General features: G+C 28.6%; 1 protein-coding gene across 3 annotated transcripts in view; it reads right to left on the bottom strand.

The window, feature by feature from the left end:
• Window positions 1-4955: 4955 nt before the first annotated feature.
• LOC135957790 (uncharacterized) overlaps window positions 4956-17110 on the bottom strand; it is a 39888-nt gene continuing 27733 nt past the window's right edge. The window contains exons 1-3 of one of the 3 annotated variants that reach the window (XM_065508594.1): window positions 9235-9367; window positions 7233-7623; window positions 4956-5991 (exon numbers count right to left, since the gene is read on the bottom strand). In XM_065508594.1, the coding sequence (XP_065364666.1) occupies window positions 5803-5991; window positions 7233-7623; window positions 9235-9287 (633 nt within the window). In that variant the 5' untranslated portion in view covers window positions 9288-9367 and the 3' untranslated portion in view covers window positions 4956-5802. Of the gene's footprint in view, window positions 5992-7232; window positions 7624-9231; window positions 9368-17110 lie in introns of those variants that run through there. The other 2 variants (XM_065508593.1, XM_065508595.1) reach the window with 2 other exon arrangements.

Below are 17110 nucleotides of genomic sequence, written 5' to 3'. Positions count from 1 at the left end.
AGAAATTCGTCTGTGCAACAGTATTTTTATAGATGTTTCACAAATCTACGCTAATATGAATGAATTTTAAATTGTAGCATTAATTAGTTTGAAAAAAGTGCTTTTCAATATTATTTTGAAACAAAATTTTCCATTTCTGATTCAAAGGTAGGGCAGGAATTGTAGACTACAACCACAGTTTCCAGATACTTTTATGAAAAAATATTCGATTTCAAAAAACACAAAAAAGCGTTGCTGTAAGAGTTAAAGGATATTAATGGATAAAAATGTTAAAGGACATTTTTGATATTTTTGATCCTTACAGGATAAAGTAAAGATAATATAAAATATTTTACAACTCTTTTTATTCTTTTGACATACTTCTTTGAAGTCCTTTAAAAATGACAGAGGATCACGAAATGAAAAACTGAAGACGCAGTCCATTTAATTTATAGTTTCATACGTATATCATCCGGTTCGTGTCTAACGATTTTTTTTCTCTTTTTGTAGTACGTGAGTAAATCAATTAGCAAACGTTTGTTAAACGTTTTTTCTCAGAATGTTTCAATATTGTTCTTATTCTTTTCTAGCTTCGTACGTTTATATTAATGTACATTTTGCGCTCACGCTCACTGCAAAGAACAAAACGATAGCAAACGTTTCGTGTTGTTTGTTTCCGTACTCTACTTTTCTGTCTACAAACGGAATTAAAAATATTAGAATTTCTTGTTTGGTTTTTCATTACACAGTGATAGAAAAGTAAACGAAAAAATATACAGGGATTCGCAATACTGTTTTATTGGAGTCCATAGAATATGGAAATACTTATATATACAGTCCAATTATGAATAAAAATTCCCCGGGAGTTTTTTCCCTTTTCTCATTTTTCCTATTCAAATTCAATGGAAAAAAACTCCCGGGGAACAAACTCCCGCGGAATTTGTTATTCGTAATTGGGCTGATAGTTTTTCTAGATCACTTCTTTTTAGTCTAGTCGTAACAAAAGTAAAAAAAAAAAAGTTGAAAAACATCTAATCACAAAAATTGGCATAACTCATTCAGTTTATAGAAGAGAGAGGAAGAAATAGAGGAAAATCGTCTCCTAAAGACTTGTGCAAGTAAACTTGACGTGTGTGAATCAGCACTTACATACTTACGTGTTTTAGAAAGCTACTTTAGTATGCTTTTTCCCTAAAAAAGGAAAACAAATATTTTACTGCCTCACAATAAACTTAAAGCGTAAACAAAATTAAAATTTGTTGAGAACGTAGCGTTTTTCGAAACTTAAACGAACGTAACGCAGATATTTTCCAACCGATTTTCAAAAAGTCTCTTTTGTTTGAAAGGTAAAATATATGTATGTCTTTTAAATAAAAGAAACAATCTCAAAACTACATTCTTATGAGGTTTTGAGAACGTTTGCTAATAAAAAAGTCCTGAAGAGCGAGAAAAACTATAAGTATACACTTACAGTACAAATTTCATTTTTCAAGGTTCAGTGGTTAGGACAGGATTGTACGCTACGTTTAGCAAGTAAATAACTAGCCCTAAATATTTAGTTAATATTTATTTGTAGATAGTCCTTATAATTTATGTATTGTATGTATTTAATTTAGTCATGCATTTGTTTTTATTTTTAATATTTTCAGTTACATCTCTATACAGACTTTTATCAATTTATAGTTAGAAATCATCTACTATTATCATCTTTTGCATAATTAAATACACATTTCCCAGTCAAACATAAAGCTTAAAAAGAAATTAAAAGAAAAATATACCAAATATGAATATATTCATACACCTCTAGCAAATTCTTGAGCAGATAACTGGTAACAGCCAGAATTTAAAACCCTCATAATCAAGTAAGTATCTAATAGAAATAATTGTTTATAATTTATTTTGTAATTAAATCTTGCTTTTTATTATTTGCTGATTTTATAACAGGGTTATCGGCATGTGATTTGGAATACAACTTCCATAACTTTAAGACAAATATCGACAATTTTAATTATTGCTCATCTTAAATGGTAGGTAATACTTGATAAAACATTTTGAATATTAATATGTATATGTTTTTATTGTATTATATTTGTTTTTAGATAATTACTTCATTTAAATTCACATTCAACGATCCAGTTTAAAGCATCTTTAAAATTGCTACAATTCATATGAGTTTACATATTCAAATTGGTAAGTCTGTTTTTAATTTTTATATAAATAACTGACCCGTTTCGCTACGAAGATTTTTTTGTATAAAATATGAGTGATCCCAGATTGAGCTTATTTTCTCTAGAATCGCAATTTTTACAAAGTTATTAACGATTTATGATATTTAAGTTTTTATACTAAAAATTCATTTTTGGTGTAAAATATGAGTGAACACAGATTGAGCTCATTTTCCCTAAAATCGCAATATTTACGAATTTATTTTTTATACCCAAATACTAAAAAACCAATATTCTCTAGATTCGCAGTATTTGCGAATTTATTAACAATTTAAGATATTTGAGTTTTTGTACGAAAAATCGATTTTGGGTATAAAATATGAGAGATTGATTTTATTTTCTTTAGAATCGTAGTATTTACGAATTTATTATATTTGAGTTTTTTATACTCAAAATCGATATTTGGTATATAATATGAGTGATCACAGATTGAGTTGTATTTTCTCTAGAATCGCAGCATTTACAAAGTTATTAACGAATTAAAATATTAATTTTTTATAGTAAAAATCGATTTGATTTTGGATTTATCTACACTCACACTCAAAATAGTACCTTTGGTCCCCATTGAAATAATCAGGACTGTCTCAGAATTTCATTCCGATCGAAAGTGGAATTAATTCCGGATTTTGCTTCTTCAGAAAAAGTAAAAGGAAAATTTCTTTCGGAATGAAACCACTTTCAGTTTTCAAAGTGGAATTGATATTTGATTGTAATTATTTGGTTTTCTAAAATTTTTAATTAATTTCTGTACCAAAACCTTCACATTTGTTTTAAATGAAAAACGCTGTCAAATTAAAATTAGAAATACAGAATTATGAAATATTTTTGGAATTAATAAATTACACGGAATCTGAAGAACCTAAAACGAAATCGATCGGAATAAAAACTACGGAATTGAAACCATTCCGAAAAAAATGTGTGACAAGCCTAAATAGTAGTGGAAGTTCATAATAAAACATTCAGCATTCAACAGTATTTTATAAAAAAAAGTACCAAAAATATATAAAATGTTCGAATTTCCATATAGTACCGTTTAATAAGTAAAGAACACGTTTAGAAATTTATGTCTAAATTTATTGGTTTAAAATATACATGGTTTAGCAAAAAAGTTCCAAAAAAAACAGTTTTTACCCATTTTCTCCCCTAGAAGGATGAGATTTCGAAAAAGTACCAAACACCTGTCTGCTAATTTTAAGAGTAGATAAAGATGCAAAAAATTTTGTTTGTATATTTATTAGTTTATAAGATTACCAAATTTATCCGTTTTTACCTCCTAACCTTTGAATTTCCAAAAAAATCCCTTATTAGTGTATCTACATAGGGAGAGAGGAACGTATAGTCCAAAGTTCATGTCTCTACCTTTTGGCGTTTGCGCTGGGCGATGTTGAATCATTTAGATTATTCATTAGCACTAATTTTCAAATTTATGATTTAAATTCACAACTGCTGCTTCTAATTAACATGTCTTACCCCCATTAACACGAAGCCTGGTTATGGCCTAACTAATAGTTAAATTGTCGGTTAAGAATATTTTTGTATGAAAACTGTCAGTTTAACTATTAGTTAATACATAACCAGACTTCGTGTTACTGGGGGTTAATGTTAATAATTAAATTTTCTTAATAAAAAGATTTATAGCTTAATATATTTGAGAGTTTGTTGGGTAAAATAGTCATTCAAATTAATGTGAAAAGTAAATAAAGTGCGAATTGTCTCGTTTACATTCGGAAAGCCAACAAATCACGTAGATCAGAAATAAAAACTTGAATCGAGTTAATCGCCACACAGTTGTTGAGTTTTTCCACGCGGAAAATTCAAAAATGTCTGCGATATAAGTACTGTTTGGATTTGTATACCTTCATGAGAAGGGTATATATAAATTTATCATTCCGTTTGTAATTTCCACAATATAATTTTCCGACCCTACAAAGTATATATATTCTGGATTCTTATAGATAGCGGAGTCGATTAAGCCATGTCCTTCCGTCTGTCTGTTGAAATCAACTTTCCGAAGCCCCCAAATAACTTACCTACACGATTCATACATCAATATCTCCAGAATTCTTCCGGCTCAGTTGCTATTCAAAATCGGTCCACAAATGGCTGAGATATAAGGGAAAAACCAGGACAACCTCGATTTTTGACCTATATCTGGATTACTAAGTCATTAATATAGACAATATGGATATCTAATGATAGATATTTTAAAGACCTGTTGGAGCTTCAATGGGTCAAAATCGGAAAAAATATTTTTTAACCCGAATTTTTTTTTCGCTAAATATTAAAAAAAAAATTTAAAAAAGCAAAAATTTTTTTTAAAAAAAATTTAAATTTAAGAAAAAAAATTTCGAAAAAAAATTTGTTTCCAAAAAATAAAAAACAACTTTGGAAAAAAAATTTTGGTTTACCTAAAAATATTTAAAATTTTTATTTTGAAATATAATTTGGTGAAGGGTATATAAGAATATAGCTCTCTTACTTGTTTTGCTCTTGCTTAGTCAAATTCACAGATCTTTTAAATATGTACTTTAAAATTTTGAATGTATTCTCTTTTCCTGCCCCTATATTTTAATTTCATATTAATTTCATTTCTACAGTCATCATGCAGCAAGCCTAACACCTCCTCAATTAGCTCGACAAGTTAAAACTGATCATGCTGTATGTATTTAGTTTATTACCATTTATTTTGCGATCGGCCCCAATCAGTATCAGAAACTATAGTTTTTCAAATAAAAACATCACAACAGTTGGTTACAATTATAAATTACTTCATTTTTTGTTTATTACATTTTAAACATTTAAAAACTAAACTTAAAAGAATAAAGCCAGTATTTACAAAATAATAAAAACTATACCTAAGAATACTTTTTTAAAATGAATATTATATTATGCATGAATTTAATTTATACATAAACAAAACACTAAATTATTTATACATTATTATTTTATACATTAAAAGAAATGTATGCAAAGATATGTATGTATGTAAAAAAAAATATAATCGTTATTAAGTAGTACATTACATATTTTTGGACTAGATGAATTGGTATTTTTTAATTTATAAAAAATTATCCTTAATCTAAGCAGCTAGTTGGTTTTATTTTATATAATTTAAAAGCTGTTTTATTAATAAAAGAGAGATGGCATAATCTTTTCATACAAATTATGTTTGTAGCTCTTCTATAACTTATACAACCAACTCTGGCTAGTTCTTAAATAATGGAAAAGTTGTATTTATCAATTAAATTAAATAAAAATTTTCATTAGACATTTCATTAAAATACAAGTACATATTACTTTCGCCTTTTGCAAATAAAGTAGACACTTTTTTTAGGATATTACAAATTTCAAAACTTTTAAGACCTTGGACCTCTGTCAAGGATTTTCCTTTTTTTTAATAAATGCACATTTTTATATTTAGTTGTTTCACTTAAATACACATTATTATCCAGCTTTTGTTTTTTGTTTTGATGTGTTTAAAAGAAATATTTTGTTTAACAAAATTATTTCAATCTCTTTTCAATTCTCTCTCCCAATGGGATCATAAGCCACATCCCATTCAATTTCTTTTTTTTCCCGTTTAGGGTGTTTGTAAATTTTACATATGAACCGCTGAATTCTCTGTTGATACTGAGGGTTTGTCTTCGGTTTCGGGTTCATCTTTACATTGTTCCATATCAATGACCAGGCAGTCATAGGGCGGTGGAGGTATATCGAATTTAACTACACTATCATAGCTGGGTGGCAGTGAATCCACTATCCGCAGAATATCATTTTGGGAATTGATCTGCAAGAGAAGAAAATTACATTAATAAAATTGTAAAATGTTTATATTAGAGCGAATTTAGGTTTGAATTTAAAAAGTCAAGATAAAAGTAAAGTCGTGGTATAGTCTTAGTACAGTCTCGCTATAGTCTTGGTTAGTCTTGCTATAGTCTTGATATAGTTTTGCTGTAGTCTTGATAGTCTTGCTATAGTCCTCAATAGTCTTGCTATAGTCTTCAATAGTCTTGATATAGTCTTGCTATAGTCTTGCTATTGTCTTGGTATAGTCTTGCTATAGTCTTGCTATTTCCTTGCTATAGTCTTGCTATAATCTTGATATAGTCTTTAATGGTCTTGATATAGTCTTGCTATTGTCTTGCTATAGTCTTGATATTGTCTTGCTATAGTCTTTATATAGTCTTGCTATAGTCTTCAATAGTCTTGATATAGTCTTGCTATTGTCTTGCTATAGTCTTGATGTAGTCTTGCTATAGTCTTCAATAGTCTTGATATAGTCTTGCTATAGTCTTTAATAGTCTTGATATAGTCTTGCTATAGTCTTCAATAGTCTTTATATAGTCTTGCTATAGTCTTGCTTTGTCTTGCTATAGTCTTGCTATTGTCTTGCTATAGTCTTGGTATAGTCTTGCTATTGTCTTGCTATAGTCTTCGTATAGCCTTGATATAGTCTTCAATAGTATTGATATAGTCTTGCTATTGTCTTGCTATGAAAAAAATAGTCTTGCTATTGTCTTGCTATAGTCTTCGTATAGCCTTGATATAGTCTTGCTATAGTCTTTAACAGTATTGATATAGTCTTGCTATTGTCTTGCTATGAAAAAAATAGTCTTGCTATTGTCTTGCTCTAGTCTTGCTATTGTCTTTAATGGTCTTGATATAGTCTTGCTATAGTCTTGGTATAGTCTTGATATAGTCTTGCTATAGTCTTCAATAGTCTTGATATAGTCTTGCTATTGTCTTGCTATAGTCTTGCTATAGTCTTCAATAGTCTTGATATAGTTTTGCTGTAGTCTTGCTATTGTCTTGCTATAGTCTTCGTATAGTCTTAGTATAGTCTTGCTTTAGTGTTTGTATAGTCTTGGTATTATCTTGCTAAAGCCTTGTATAGTCTTGCTATTGTTCTTGGTATAGTCTTGATATAGTCATGCTATATTCTTGATGTAGTGTAAGTAAAGGCTTGGGGCATCTATATTAAATGTTATACACTCAACGGATTACTCGGGAAATTTCCTAAATACTTACATGTGTTACACCACTTCCACTTCCTGTCCGATTGCCCACTTCATCGATGGGACCAGCCCAAATGCAAACACCCATTCGATGCGTAACATAACCACAAATAATAACACTAACAATTAGCATACCAATGCCCAAAGCAAATACCAGCCATCGGCTTTCAGGACTATTGGCCATATCATGGAGATTCTTTTCCAATTGCAAGGCACACAATATCAAAATGGGTACGGCAATCATGGCCACCAGCAGATCAACTATGGGTCTTTGCTGGGACATTCTGTATGCTGTTCTGGCTGTGTCTGTAGAGGGAGAGGCTGAGGAGGCGGCAGTATTTCTTGAATTTGTGGTAGATGTTATAGAACGTGCTGCTATTGTATTGTGATTTTGCAGTACCATACTGAAAACGAACAAAAAAAATGAAATGATTAGTATTATTGAGGGTTTAGCTTTGAATTGAAATAAAAAAAATTTTATAAACCATATAAATAATAAAATAAATAATATTACGTAGTTTATTATATTATTTATTCTAATAATAATAATAAAATCACGTTTCTTTATCATATTCTCTGTCATTTATTGCGCTCTGTTTATTGATATTTGCTTTGTTAATAAATTCATTAATGAGGGCGCAAATTGGTCTAGTATTTTACGTTGCAGTTTTTTTTGTTTCGATTTCGAAAAAGTCAGCAAAAATACAAAAAAAAAAACAAATTTAATATTGTATGTTCTGGGAATAATTAATAACTTTTGTTTGCTTAAATGCAAGTAAATACAATTGTTATAATAATATTTACCACAGTCTAGTATAAGTAAATTTGTTAATTACAGACATTTCTTTAAGTATGTACTTCCCATTCGAATGTTTAATTAGCTGATTTTTATAGCCTTCACCTTCGTGAGGAATCGTATATATAAGTTTGTCATACCGTTTTTAATTTATTCTGGATCCTTATAGCTAGCGGAGTCGATTAAGCCATGTCCGTCTGTCTGTCTGTTGAAAACAACTTTCCGAAGCCCCAAATAATTTACATACACGATTTATACATCAATAACTTCGGAATTCTTCCGGCTCGGTTGCTCGACCTCGATTTTTGACCTATTTTTTACCTATATCTGGATTACTAACTCATTAATAGAGACAATATGGACATCTAATGATAGATATTTCAAAGACCTTTGCAAAAACGTATATATATGAGACCATAGTAAGTTGGACCTACAATGGGTCAAAATCAGAAAAAAAATATTTTTTAACCCGAATTTTTTTTTCGCTGAATATTAGAAAAAAAACTTGAAAAAACAAAAAAAAAATTCAAAACAAAAATTAAAAAAAAAACAATTCGATTTTTTTTTACAAAAAATGAAATAAAAAAAACCAAATTGGATATCTAATGATAGATATTTCAAAGACCTTTGCAAGGACGTATATAAGACCATAGTAAGTTGGACCTAAAATGGGTCAAAATCGGAAAAAATATTTTTTAACCCAAATTTTTTTTATCGCAAAAAAAAAAATTAAAAAAACAATTCGATTTTTTTTTTTTTTTTACAAAAAATGAAAAAAAAACAACTTTGGAAAAGACTTACTTGTTTATGTTATTGGAAGAAGGCATATTCGTCCCACCATGATAAACTGAAGTTGATTTTATAAAGGCCGATAGAATTTACGAAAGAGTTAACTGTCACACGAACGGTCATACTGCTATCACTTTTTGACAGTTATGATCAGTATACTCTGGCATTTTTTGGATATGCCTTCCAACAACTAATACAATTTCAAGCCTAAAAAATTCATCTATGGAAAGGGATTTTACACAAATGTGGAAAACATACCTTGAATGTATACCTAATTTAAAAAGTGTTTTAAAATGTTAGAAGGCCTTTAAAGGTTATGTTGAATATTAAAAAAAAAATAAATTTTCAATCCCTGTATAGTATTGTGTGAAAATTTATTAAGTTTAGTATATAGTTTTAATTTGTTCATAAATAAATTTGAAACTACTACCTTGTATCAAATACAGTTGACATCAGCAAATCTCCCGGCAAACTTACACGCATGTTGATTTATTGTTTAGGTTATTTTTATTATTATTTTTTTTAATACTAAATGTTATATATTTTCATTAATACATTATTGTGAAGCTTTTAAAACTTTAAACTTTGCTAGTAACTGTTTATTTTAACAAAAATTCTATAAAATACAATTTTGCATTTCAATATTTTATTTAAAGTTCTTTTCAAAATTTTTATTCAATATATTAAATGTTTTTTTAAATAACAGAAATGAATTATTAAACAAGTCTTTACCAAAAAACTTTTATTTGTAAACTGAACCAAATAAGGTCTCAACTCTTCGTTTTCTTTAAACAGATTTTGTTATTTTTTCCGCAAAAACGTTTTGTGATTTTAATGAATTTTTTACGATTTGTTTCATAAAGTATAAGTCAATATGTGGCCACGTTTTATTTTTAATTATCTTTGCTGCACGTATTAAATAGATCATGATAAATTATTATACTGCAATAAAATTTGAAAATTACAGGTGACACTTTTACGTATTTTCCCTATTAAACAACAGTTAAATTAACACACTTATTTTATTATTTATCTAAGGAAATGAACGATAATTAATGGCGGCTTATTTTGTTATAGATTAAAAAATTTGTACTTTTTTGAAATGTTTTACTCCCCACAAATAAGTCTACTGAAATGCATTATAGATGCTTCAATTCTAAGCGGATTTTTGTTGTGTTTATCAGTCAGTCTAATAGTCTTGATATTAGAGAAGAGATACACATTTGGAGCTTGTGTTTTCCAAAATTTTAATAAACTTCCTGAAAAAGACTTATAGAGAATTAATAATTTAAAAATTTTGAATGAATATTTCTGCTGCTCCTACAAGATTACTAAGTAAGTGAGAGTGTCCTGAGATAATGCTTTGGAAAGAGCATGATATAAGGCTGACATAACCACAAATAATAACAGGCAAATTCCTGTCATTGTCTCTCTGGTTTATTGATCATACCATAAAGATTATTTTGTAAGATCAACTATATGTCTTTGTTGGGCGATTCTGAAGAAATTTCTGACTGTGTCTGGAGAGGAGCTTACATTAGAAGAACCCGAATATTTTTTCACCAAAAAAAAAGAAATTGAAAAACCAAAATAATTTTTATAAAAAAAAAAAAAATTTTAAATAACAAATGAAAAAAAAACTTTGGAAAATAAATTTGTTTACCTAAAAATATTTAAAATTTGTATTTTGAAGTATAATTTGGTGAAGGGTATATAAGATTTGGCACAGCCGAATATATCTCTCTTAATTGTTAAAATACTCTTTTGTAATACAGGTCGTTTTACAGCGTGTTAAAATTTACCATCTTGTATGTGAAAACTATTTGAACTCTTTTAAAGTGTTAACTGATTTTTGTAAAACAGTTAACACTGAAGATGTTAATAGAATTGAATTGAACATAAGCAATGTGTTGTACATAGTACAGTGCAGTTCTTTCTTCTACAATACCTATATTTTTAAGATCGCTACTAAATTCTACATATACAGCCCAATTATGAAAAAACTCGCCGGGAGTTTTTTTCCCTTTTCTCATTTTTCCTATTCAAATTCTATGTTAAAAAAACGAAACTTCCAGGGAATTTTTTTTTTACATAATTGGGCTGATAATTTATTTTCAAAATTGTCCACTGGCAATTTTATAAAAGATAGACGTTTTTTTCTATAAAAATATTAATATTGTATTCCAGGGATATTACACTATTTAAAGATTATAAATTCATTCATTTATTTGAAGGCATTAAGCTGAACATGGTCCAGAATATGACTTGTATATGGTTTAATTCGAACAGGTAGATCAACTTAAACTATATTAATGTACTCTTTACCTTATGCTACCACCTGAGAGATATAAAATTGGCGATAATTTTCATTAGTCAATTTAAAATATTCGTGATCACCATGTCCAAATTAATAAGAAAACATACATACAGCTGCGGTCAAAATAATAGCACCACGACATTCATATTGTTTTATAATAATATTACGTAAAAACTGTTAAATTAATTTTTGTTGTTTTTGTATAAATTTATGCTTAATTCAATGAACTTTCAAACCTTAAAAATAGTTTTGAAAATTAGATGCAAATTTTAAAGAAAAACTTCATAATATATAAATACCTAAGAAATTCATCAGTCAAAAAAATAGCACCACGATAGAAATCGATTAAAATAAATAAAAATTAACCAGGACAAAATTTAATTTAGTAACAATTATTATGGTTTGTAATGTTCTTAACACGTTATTATTAAAAGTAAAATATTGTTGTCTTTTGTTTTCGTATTTTTTGGCAAAAAAGAGACCGACCACCTCCTTCCTACCTATAAAGATTCTTAAATTTTAAACATTTTTTATCGAACTTGTATGCCAAATATATTTTTTCATTCCCCAAAATAAATTCTTAAATATTTTTGGTTTCCTTTTACCCTTTCTGTGACTTTTGGCCATCTGTTTTGAATAAAATTGTGTTTGGGGATATCGCATCCTGTCCCACGACATTGACCTTTTAGCTTGAAACCCAAATTTATATCAGTTTATTATTCCATAGATCATTCCTATGGTCATAATTTCATTGATTTATATCTGAGTATGATTTTATCAAGCATTTGATCATATAAGATTGAATTATTTATTCCACATATTCAATATAGTCTTCGAATGTTGTAATAGAAAAACCACAATCAAAATACAATTTTAAAATCTGTGTGTTTGTAAGATAAGATGAATATATTCACCCCTATCGGCAATAACATGTGAAATTTTGTTCCCATGAAATATCCATTTCCCTCGAAGGGAAAATTGCTATCGGGAATATCATGATGAACTTTACATTCACAATAGTTGATTTTGTTCGTAACAGCTGTTTATTGTTTACAAAATTCCATCTAAAAATTTCACAACAAGGGGAATTTTTTTCACGTGAACAAAGTTGATGAACGAAAAATGGAAAAGGGAAAATATTTCATGTGAAATGTTGATTCGCGATTGGAGTGATTATCTTTTCTTTTGGTTGAAATTGGATTCGGATAACTTTCTATAGAAGTCTGATATCAAACAATATAATTTGTTTAATTATTTGACCAAAAAGTGTTTTGGTACTTGAATGTTGAAAAATGGTAATGGTCAGCGAATAACTGCAACACTAGTCGTCACTTTTGACCACCGTGCAGAACATAAATGCCTGATTTTCGAAACGGTGGGCCAAGAGTGTTATGATTAAAAGCGATAAGCGGTTGGGCAACCTAAAATTTATATTTATATTTCAACGCAATGTTTTTTTAAAACCATTTCTAAATATCTATAAGTAGTTTTATTCTGAATTAATCTAATTTGTATGTTCAGAAATCATAATTTTTTAAACTAGAGCTCACATGTACCACTTTTTTTGTTACTAAAAAAATTAGAAAAGTAAAATTAATTTTTTTTGTTTTTAATTTTATTCATTTCGATATAAATAGATTCAAATTATAATTTAATGGCGATTTTTTAAAACAAAAACATGAATATTCTATATTTTTTCGACAATTTCTTACGATGGTGCTATTATTTTGACTGCACAAAATCTGGGTATTTTTCAAAAATACCATATAATTGATTGAAAGGTTAATATTTCTTAAAGAAAACTTTACTCATAGAAGAAACAGAGATTAATTAACGATCTTATATTATATTTAATTAAAACTACTATATAAATAAAAATATTTCCCATGTTAATTGCTTTAAGGTTCTGTGGTGCTATTATTTTGACCGGCACTGTACATATTTTACAAATTGAAATTCTACAAAATAATTTAATTAAAAAGCAATTATTTTAAAAAAGATAGAGGGTTATATAGGTGATAGAAAAATTACAAAAATACAAATTTATTTTTTTCTTTTAAATGAAATTTTGCCAGCAAAAACTCATTTTCATGAAAATCTAAGATAGAGAGTATTGATTATAGCCCCTCGATGTGATTAATTAACTTTACAACCGCCTCTTAAAAACGTTTGTCGTTTTAATTATGTTTATGATAAGGTAATAAACGATTATAACGATAACGATCAGGCTAATGTAGAGCTGATGCAGTAGACTAGCAGATAAATGCAGTCATCGCACTAATTATGACTTTGTGATAAGAGCTCATTGAAATTGTGATGATGATTATTAATCGTATGTTTTTGTTGTTGCTGTTGTAGCACTTTTTCTTCTTCTTTTTATTGTATGTATGATAACAAAAGGTCATTTGGTTAGAGATTAAAAGAAGCAAAAAAAAATGAGCAATTAAATTGTGTTGCAACGGTAAATATAAATATATATAAATATATATTCATTTTGTTTTGCTTTTCTTTTTTTTTTGCATTGGCTACAACAATGACAACATGTGTTTATTAAGACTTGGTTGTTGTTATTGTAGTTGTTCTCTTACAACAACAATTGTTATTTATGTATTTATATTATTTACACACTAACAAGTGTAGGAGAATGACTTGTACAAAAAGTAAACAATAATAAATAAATAAGATGACAGAGAGTGACGATGATGATGATGTTTGTTTATCTTTTTTCATTTAGTTGTTACTTTTATTGTTACAGTGTTGTATGTAGCTGCTGCTAAATAAATTCTTAGTTTAATTTTTTTTTTATTTAAATATAGATTTATTTAAATTGCACATGTGAGTAGTGAGCTAATGATAAGAGAGTGTAAAATTGCTGTCGTATAAAGTATTTTTTTTATATATTTAATGAAATATTTGTTTCCATAATGGTGTAAATTAATTTTTTGTTGCTAGTAGTAGTTGTTGGCTGTTCCAATTTATATTCCAAATCATGTGACTAAAACGATTTCTATAAAAGTGGGCTCACGAGAAGTTGGGTGGTGTAGTGTACTCGTAATGAGTTGGTATTCGTATGAATTGTGTAAAAATTATTGCATTTAAATTGCAGTTTGTTGTTGAATGATGATCTGAATTTGTTAAAACTAAAGCAGAAAACATGTTTGTTTAATTACTCAAAATAAAAATTTAATTAATTAAGATTAATTAGCTTTAATCTAGAACAGTCATGCCCAAGCCCTATACTCTTGGTACTCTTTTGTTTTTGTAATTGCTCTTAGCTATAGGCTGTGTGTTTTGTATACTCACTAGAGCACTCAGCACTAGCAATTCAAAATACACAAACAACTTTGTCTTATTATTTTTTTGTCGTTCTTCACTGAATACACGCATGTTGAAACCAACAACACTTTCGTATGCTTTGCTGGTAAACATTGAAGACTGCGATCATCCATGTAGATTTTGTTTTTGTTTATCGTATGATATTTTAAAAATGTTTGTGTGTTGAAAGTGAGTTTTTTCTTTTTTCTTTGTATGAATTGGTTTTAGCAACAACAAATATTGAATAAAAAGTAGCTTTTCTTTAAATGTATTGGTGTTTACTCTTCCATAAGGAACTTGTGGGCACCCCTGGTTTAGAACATCTGAAATAAACTGAGATGTCAATTTTGAACAATAATATAAATTTAATCATGAATATTTCAACCAATTACCTCAGCATTTCTCTATTTATAGTTTAATCGTGGCTGTCGTTCGTTTTCGATCACTGATATTGCAAGATCGTCAGGTGAAATTTATACATTATTGGGCAATATTTAGTTCTAAACTACAGATTTCTTTAAGAGATTTAATGCGAAAAAGTGAATTTGAAATAAATAAGTGGTTGGTTCCCTTATTTGGGTCATAAATAAACGCATTAAAACACAACTTTAAATATTTAACTCCAACTCAATTTTACTTTAAAATCATAGGCAATTTGCAACAGTTTAACAATAATTTATTAAACATTTAAATAAACAATGACGATCATTGCAAAACACGATTTGTTTATTTACAAATTACAACATCAATAATGTTTGTTCTAGACTTTTCAATTGAATTATAAAACCGTTCAATTACTTAAATCATTTATGCATAAATATAATTTAATAACAAATAAATATTAAATCATATTACAGTTTATGTAATACATATTTGCTTTTCAAATTGCTAGCCACAGCCAACTTAAATCAATCACATATGTTCACACGTAACAATTTAAATAAAACTAAAATCATTTCTCTAAAAGCTGGCAGCAAGAGAGTGAGTGAGTTATCGAACTTAATTAATGTGTTAATTGGATCAATGTATTATTTGTATTTATTTATCAATAAGCAATTCAATTCATTCATGATTTTCTCGTGAGCAGCACGCAGTTGCCATCTGTGAATATACATATTTTTATTGTTGTTGCTAGTTTGCGGAAATATTTAAATATTTTACACAACACATTCATTGTTATTAATCAATTACCAACGTCATTTTATAATTTTCATTGCCATTATTGAGGCGGGAAAGAATCTTGTTTACACAAAGAACAGAGGAAGTTTAAATGAATAAACAAGATTGTTTAATTATAATTTTTGTCTGCAACCTAGCCGCTAAACGCTACATTAAACATTAATTAACCCCTTTAAATTTACTCGAAATTCGTCTACAAGGCTGCTAATTTACATCGACAAATGGAGAAAATACACGAACGGAATCTTATGCAACAACATAGTTATCTGGCCGGCTATGTGGCTGAAACTAAAGATCACTGATCTTTACGTAACCGTATAATAGAAAATGGGCTCTCTCTAAAGATGATGAAAATGCGTTTCAGTTTAGATTTTTAAAAAGTTCCGTGAGTCCAAAGCATTTCATGGTTGAAAATTCCCAAGTTTTTACTATATAATTATCAAAGGATGACAGCGCAATTCTTGACATTTCATTATATGACAGCCAATTTACTTCTAACCTCAAAATTTGTCCAGCTAAAAGTTCTCTTACCGCAGAGCCATTTCTTCAGGTTAGGAAACAGGAAATAATCGCTGGAGGATAAATTTATTACCTTTATTAATAGATTTTTGCCATGTGTGTCATTGTGGAAAAGCTTTTTGTTTTTCTTTATTAAAGGTGTTCGTTTTTTGTTGCAAAACGATATTTAGTTGTGAATAATATTCGCCCGAGATCGGCGATCCCGTAAGCATCCAAAAAAACTGTCACCATTACTTTTTTGGACAACAGAACATACTTGGCCTTTTTTATAGAGAATATGATGGATGGGGTAGCAAATCGTAGCCCAATTTATAGATTTTTTTAGCACACGAAATTCATTTTTTCTCACTTTCGTTGAAATTCGCAAAATTCACAAAAACTCCTAAAGATTACTGTTGATCCCTTATTTACTGAACTAGAACTGAACTAGAACTGAACTAGAACTGAACTAGAACTGAACTAGAACTGAACTAGAACTGAACTAGAACTGAACTAGAACTGAACTAGAACTGAACTAGAACTGAACTAGAACTGAACTAGAACTGAACTAGAACTGAACTAGAACTGAACTAGAACTGAACTAGAACTGAACTAGAACTGAACTAGAACTGAACTAGAACTGAACTAGAACTGAACTAGAACTGAACTAGAACTGAACTAGAACTGAACTAGAACTGAACTAGAACTGAACTAGAACTGAACTAGAACTGAACTAGAACTGAACTAGAACTGAACTAGAACTGAACTAGAACTGAACTAGAACTGAACTAGAACTGAACTAGAACTGAACTAGAACTGAACTAGAACTGAACTAGAACTGAACTAGAACTGAACTAGAACTGAACTAGAACTGAACTAGAACTGAACTAGAACTGAACTAGAACTGAACTAGAACTGAACTAGAACTGAACTAGAACTGAACTAGAACTGAACTAGAACTGAACTAGAACTGAACTAGAACTGAACTAGAACTGAA

The sequence above is a fragment of the Calliphora vicina genome, chromosome 4 (genome assembly GCF_958450345.1).
Source record: "Calliphora vicina chromosome 4, idCalVici1.1, whole genome shotgun sequence".
NCBI classification, from domain to species: Eukaryota; Metazoa; Arthropoda; class Insecta; order Diptera; family Calliphoridae; genus Calliphora; species Calliphora vicina.
Note: the sequence above shows the minus strand (reverse complement) of the source record. Positions and strands in the feature narration are given on the sequence as shown.